The 6,510-nt window shown below is 49.2% G+C and overlaps 1 protein-coding gene and 1 long non-coding RNA gene across 5 annotated transcripts in view; one reads left to right on the top strand and one right to left on the bottom strand.

Moving 5' to 3' along the window:
- LOC145716300 (uncharacterized) overlaps positions 1 to 6,510 on the bottom strand; it is a 283,741-nt gene that overhangs the window by 222,314 nt on the left and 54,917 nt on the right. The window lies entirely within an intron of this gene.
- The window catches only part of GRIK4 (glutamate ionotropic receptor kainate type subunit 4), a 411,473-nt gene that overhangs the window by 390,628 nt on the left and 14,335 nt on the right, over positions 1 to 6,510 (top strand). For all 4 annotated transcript variants that reach the window (XR_014138890.1, XM_081799270.1, XM_081799269.1 and 1 more), the window contains one exon: positions 2,884 to 3,012. Coding sequence is in view for 3 of the 4 variants with exons in the window: in XM_081799270.1 (XP_081655396.1) it covers positions 2,884 to 3,012 (129 nt within the window). In the remaining variant the exon portion in view is untranslated. The remainder of the gene's footprint in view (positions 1 to 2,883; positions 3,013 to 6,510) is intronic.

Below are 6,510 nucleotides of genomic sequence, written 5' to 3'. Positions count from 1 at the left end.
GACCTCAGATCATTTAAGCTCTCTCTGAGTCTCAGTTGTTCCATCTGTAAAATTAGGTTTCTAATACCTGCCTCATGGGGTAATTAAGGGGTAAACCTAATAATCCAGTCACGTGCCTTACCACAGCATCTCCCACTTAGCCTGCTTGTGGGGAACATGAGTGCCCTCCCCATCTTCTCCCTAATCCCCTATGTTATCTGATAAAAGCAGATGACTTCTTAAAGATGGGTGGGAAGCCAAGCCAACGAGCATAGGCAATGATACAGTTCCTTCTTGAGCTCAGTGAATTCTGACACTAGCAGTTCTATAAGCCAGAGCCCTCACTCCGGGCACTTGTAAACCCACATACTCTCTTCTTACCATATTTCATTGATATTTGTTAATATACAGATTATGGGCCTCTTTGAGAAATTTATTGGCTTCTCTTTTGTTTCAAGATGGTGGAGTGAACCACAAAATAAACTTTTAAGATGCACCTTGATCAGGATCCAGCAATTTAAGAAATTTAATTGAAATCTCAAATGCTTCAAAAGTTTTCATGGAACAAACCTGTAGAGAGTTGACACAAAGCAGACCAATTCTAGAAATTTTTATCAATAACGAAGGGAAAAGGGAAGGAAATACATTTTTTCTGTATCTGGCATGCTGCTGTTTTTCACATGTCAGCCCACCTGCGAGGTAGATGTGGTCCTTCTCACCCTAGAGGAGAGCACTGAGATTCAGAGGGGACAACTTACTTGTCCAAGGTCACACAGTAAGTAGAGGAGCTGGGTTTGAGCCTAGACTGCCTGTCTCCAGATTCAGTGCTTCACTTTCCAGACCACGTTGCCAGAGGGTCCCACCGGTTCAACAAGACAGAATAGGTGGGAAAGTGAGCTGTGGGCTTGTCCAGGTTCTCAGCTCAGGCTGGGAAGAGCATCACACAATCCATTGATGAGACAGAATTTATATCCAGCTGAGGTTACATTCAGGAAAGACGACAGCATGTGTGTCATTTTTAAGTAGGGGGGGTGGGAGGGGATAAGGACATAACCAGAGAATAAGTAATGTGCTTGGACCCAAGAAAATTAAGAGAAACAGAGCAAGGAATGAGATGGGAAATGAGTCAAGTGGTTTAGGGGCAAAGCAGGCAAACATGGAGTAAATCGAATAATCTTTTCAGGGGGCCCCTGAGGTGCTGTTGAGGTTGGGTTGAAAATGTCTTGAAAACTGCTTGAAATGCCTGGCTGGGCTGGACAGTTGTCTGTAAACCTGCAATGTTCTTTAGTCTCCCCACCTAGCACCATCTGTAAGTTCAAGTAGCCGTCTACCGCACATGTGTGTTGAGTACCTATATACATGAGGCACTCTTGATGTTGGCCCACGTTGCTTGCATAGACACATTCTACGCCGCAGCCTTGGGGGTGTGCATGCCCAGGCGTAGTTGTATCTCCAGTAGGGAAGCTTTCCTCTGTGGAGTCATGGGCTGTCAGAGTCCAAAGAGGTCTGGGAGCTGATCTAGTCCCTGGCCTGTCGAAGTGCAGTCTATGGCTGAGTGGCAGGCCATCCCCTTGGAGCTTGTTAGAAATGCACAATCAGAGGGCGCCTGGGTGACTTAGTCGGTTAAGCATCTGTCTTCGGCTCTGGGGTCCCGGGATCGATCCCTGCATCGGGCTCCCTGCTTAGCAGAGAGTCTGCTTCTGCCTCTGCCCCTCACCCCACTTATGCTCTCTCTCTCTCGCTCATTCTTTCAAATAAATAAGTAAAATATTAAAAAAGAAAGAAAGAAATGAACCATCTCAAGCCCCATCCCAGACCCATGGAATCAGAGTGCAGGTCAACCAGATCCCCAGGTCATTCCCGTGCATATTAAAGTTTGAGATCTATTTGTTCCAAGCTTCTGCCTGAACCCTTCGCCGTAGCCTTTTCCCCTGAGGCATCTGTCCACATCAGGCCTTCACAGAGCTTGAGCAAGAAAACTGAGCAGCTTAGTTGGTTTCCAGCCTCTTGGCAGCTTTTTCTTTACGATCTCTGGCCTCAGCCCGTGCTGAGGCATTGAGCTTTCCATGGTTTCATTTAAGCCTATTTTTGTGATTAAACCTAAATTCCAGAACCAAAGCTCTTTGACCATATTCCATTAGAAAAATTAAAAAAGAACTGCCCTGAACAGAAACCTTCTGTCTGAGGAGGGAGGGAGGGAGGAGCGGTGTGCACAGGGTGATGGATGGGGACGGGGGGCCATCGACGACACTCAGCAAGCAGGTGGGAAGGTTGGAGCTGCCCGTGACTGGCTTCTGTGCACAGATGGTGGAGAGGTGGCTTCCGTCACTCTCTGGGGTGGCTCTTCTCTCACTGGGGGTGCTCTGGGTAAACAGTTGTTCAGGTGTAATGTAGCAAGAGTTACAAGTGCCTGGGAAATGAATTTAGATCAAGTAGAAGACAGACCGCTGACCGAGTGAGAGATGTCACGGATTCCCCACCTTGGCCTCTCAGAGGCAGATGGGAAGCCTCGTGACCAGCTTCCCGAGTGTCCGTGGGCAGGTCGGTTAACCTCAGTTGAAAGTGGTGGGGAAGTGGGGCTCCACGGGTGCCTGGAAGGTCAAGCTGTCACTTGAGCGTCACTGGGTTCTCGGCGGGGGGCTGAACATGGCATCAGTGGAGAGAGAAGGCAAGTAGAAAGGTCCGACTGCCCTGCGTACAGCCAGAACTCCCTCTCTCCATGGAGGGTCCTCAGAACCAGCCAGGCGGAGAGCCGTGCTCCTGTAGGGACCCCTGCCACGTCTGTCCCTCTCCTCCTGAGGTGAAGTGGGCAGAGTGGCCAGGAGGTGTGCCGGGGAAAGGAGTGGAGTGACGCATAACAGGGCACTTACACCCTGTGTTCTGGGCTCTCCTGTGACCCCATAGGTTCGGTTTTCCGGGATGAGTTTGACCTGGCCATTCTCCAGCTGCAGGAGAACAACCGCCTAGAAATTCTCAAGCGCAAATGGTGGGAAGGCGGCAAGTGCCCCAAGGAGGAAGATCACAGAGCCAAAGGTAAGGGGGTTCAGGGGCGTCCCCCTCCTGCTCTAGAGGACAGCAGCTTGTTTCTGGTGTCCAGAGTCCAGATGATGATCGCTAGAACACACCGAGAGCAAGCCTTGAAAGAAACTTAGGGCTGGGCGGGGCTGGGCTGAGGAGGCTCCCCCAGAGAGGCCATGCCTGCCCTCACCCGTCTCTCCCATCACCTGAGCTCTGCTTTGGTTTTCTTGTCAGGCCTCATCACTCCCTGATACTGTATGTTCTATTCATTTATTTGTCTACTTTCCATTTCTTCTACCAGAATATGTTTCATGAGGGCAGGACTTAACCTTCTTCACAGGACTATCCACAGGGCCTGGCATATGGATATTTTATTGAATGAATGAATGAATGAGTGAGTAAACGAATGAAGTTTAAATCACGCTGGATAGAAAGCAGTCACCGACTGATAATACGTGGTTGTGGAGTGTCCAGGGTCCCTGAGCACCCAGGATTTTTTGTAGGGGGTTTGCCCAGGATAGTCCCGGGCTACATCTGTTGTCGATCAGTTAATGCCTATTAGTCATTTTTAGAACCCTCTTTAAGTCTCATAATGTCCTGGTTTGGACAATAAATCATATGATCACCCTAGTCATCTATTGCAGCCTTGCTAAAATACGTAACAAATTTACCTATATACGCTATCCCCTAGGAAGGCAGCTGAGGAGTGAAATGAATAATACCATGTGCTTCCCTCTCTGCTCAGCGTGAATGATTATCCATGATGAGACAGTGAATGAGTGACTTTGTATTTCCAAGGGTCTCTATGTGGGTCTCTGTCTTGCACGGAGAGGTCTCGGAAATATGGACCTATGGGTAATTTAGTGGCCTTTTGTAATTTAGAGGAAATGCTGCCCCTTCCCACACAGGAACCCATGGAGGCCACACATGTCTTGGCTCTCCACTCCCCAAAGATCAAGTGTGGAGGAGACTAACTCTGTTCAGGAAAAAAAAAAAGAAAGAAATGAGGGTATCAGAAAACTTTTGTGGATTTGGTAGAATGAAGTAGATGTTGAAGATGCTCAGGACCTGAGCAGGTAGGGAGGGTCGGAGGGGGTATTGCAGACAATGAGCCCCTCCAGGAAGATGCGGCAGAAATTCGTGCTGTGGGCCGGGGCTCTATGTGGTGCAGGTGGAGCAGAGTGAGATTCCCGTGGGGAGAATTGAGCTGTACAGAGGGTTTGTACTGGGAAGGTGTGGGGAGTGAAATGCTCCTGCACCACCCCCTCCCCACAAAAAGACCTATGGCTTGAAAACAATCTAAATCTGACTGGGCCTGGACTAGTCAAAATAAAATGAGATTATTGATAAGGTAACTTAGGCTAATGTTGTTCTGTGATAACAATGAACTTCAGAGCAGTGGGATAGCACACCATCTTACCAAGCAGGTGGAGAGAACCGGTGGTGGGTTTTGATCTGGAGCAATCTGAAGTAGAAACAGAGAGGTGGATCTGGGCCCCAGAGCGGAAGGTCCTTGAGTCCTTCCCCTGACCGATGAGTGAAATAGGAGAAATGTCCAGGTATCTCCCTTCCTAGAAGCCCTTGGTCCCCCTCCACCCCCACTCCCCCAGTGGGTTGGGTGCCTTCTGTGACTTGGGACAGAGCACTCAACACACCACATTGCAGCTCCTGGTCTCCTCTGCTTGGCAGATGGCACCGTAGCCGGGGACCCAGTCTCATTTGTTTCTATGTCCCTAGCCTCCCCTCCAGAGCCTGGCACATAGTAGGGACCCAGCAAATATTTGTGGGATGTGTGACTACAGCTACTGGCTGGTAGTTGTCAAAAGCTACCAATGGCTGTGTTCTCCTGGGTCACATTAGCCAAGGGACCAGTGAAACTGATTCGGTGACCTTCCTGCGCAACCTTCGCTCCGAGCTCTCCACTCAGTCAAGTCGTTCCTGCCTCTGAGCAGCTGACCCAACGGGTGTGGTGACACACACACTGTCGATGAGGGAGGCTGAAACACAGAGGGAGGGGGCCAGGAGCCAGGGCTCAGAGCGGTGCAGGGACCCCCACAGACTCCTGCATTGTCTCCCCCACCCCAGCTGGCAGCCAGCTCTGCCAGCTCCAGATCTCCCTCCCCTCCTGTTCCCACTAGCTGTGGGTATCCCCAGCTTTCCCTGCCTTTGTCAACCGGATGCCTGTTTGATCTCTTGGAGCACACTTCCCCTCGAAGCTCACTGCTGAGTTGCTCCCATGTCTCCAGTTTCCCCCTTTCATCCCTGATCCCGAAAACTGGCCGCAGGTCCTTCTCTTTTGTGCACGTATGTCTTTGCTTGTGTTTATTTATGCATCCTGCTAATCCTAGAGAGAAGAGTTGGAGGGCAGCAGAATTGGCAAATACGATGATCTGGGTGCCTTACCGTGGTCACTCACGGCCCCGCATCTGGATCAGCTCTCTCCTACTCACGGTGTCACCCGAAGTCCAACGGACTTCCCCCAACCCTCCTCCCACCCTCCAAGAAGGGAGCTCATCAGACTTTTACTCTCCTGCCTACCTGTTTGTTCTACCATCAGCCACTAGGATAGCTCTCTTCCCTCGGGCAGTTTCGATAGGGTTCAGGATCATGGGCCTTAGTTCAAATGGACCCCACCCCATAAATGGCCTTGTTACAGACACTAAAAAACATCTTTGAGCCTCAGTTTCCTTCTCTAAGAAATAGAGATGATGATTAATAATTATGTCAGCTCCCAGGGCTATTGTGAAGATCCAATGACATAAATCATGTTAAATAAACCCTCTGCAAAAGTGCCTGGCACAAAGGAAGTGAGAACTAATTTTATTCCCAAATCTAGGCTTCGAGGAGCAATTAAGGCACAGTAAGAGGTCTGAACAGTGTCCACAACCACAAGTATGCTCACTCATCACATGCTACTTGAGACTAGATAGCTCTTCTAAAATCCACACTGATGACATCTATTTTGCATCTGTTGACATTTGTCCCCCATGGACTATAAAAAACTCAAATGCGGGGACTGTGTCTTATTTATTTTTGTATCTTGATGACTAGCATTATCATCTGACATCTGTGTCTGATGTAAGGATGAACAGTGAATGAAAGAAAGAAAGAAAGAATGAATGAATGAATGAATGGAGTGGGCAGTCATCTCAAGGACCTCCAGACTGGTCCCACTTCCTATGTCTGTTGCCTCCCAAACAGGAACCCTGACACCCCATCTGGTGGCATAGAAAGTGTTCACATAGCCCCATTGCATCCAACATACATTATAAACCAGTGCCTGTCAGGCCCTGTGCTAGGCTCTGAGATTACAAAAAGGACTAGGACATGGCCCCATCCTCAAGGGGCTTAGAACCTAGAGAGAGGCACAAATCATCACTAATACTGCTTGCACTGTAGGAATGCTTTACGAGAACCATAAAGAAAGTGTTTATGAAGCCCAGGGGAGGAAGGGATTAATTCTGAGCAGTGGTCAGGGAAGACTTGAGGGACATTTGGCCTGAACCTTGAAGC

Source organism: Leptonychotes weddellii, chromosome 11, assembly GCF_054177405.1.
Source record: "Leptonychotes weddellii isolate Sample4059 chromosome 11, ASM5417740v2, whole genome shotgun sequence".
NCBI classification, from domain to species: Eukaryota; Metazoa; Chordata; class Mammalia; order Carnivora; family Phocidae; genus Leptonychotes; species Leptonychotes weddellii.
Note: the sequence above shows the minus strand (reverse complement) of the source record. Positions and strands in the feature narration are given on the sequence as shown.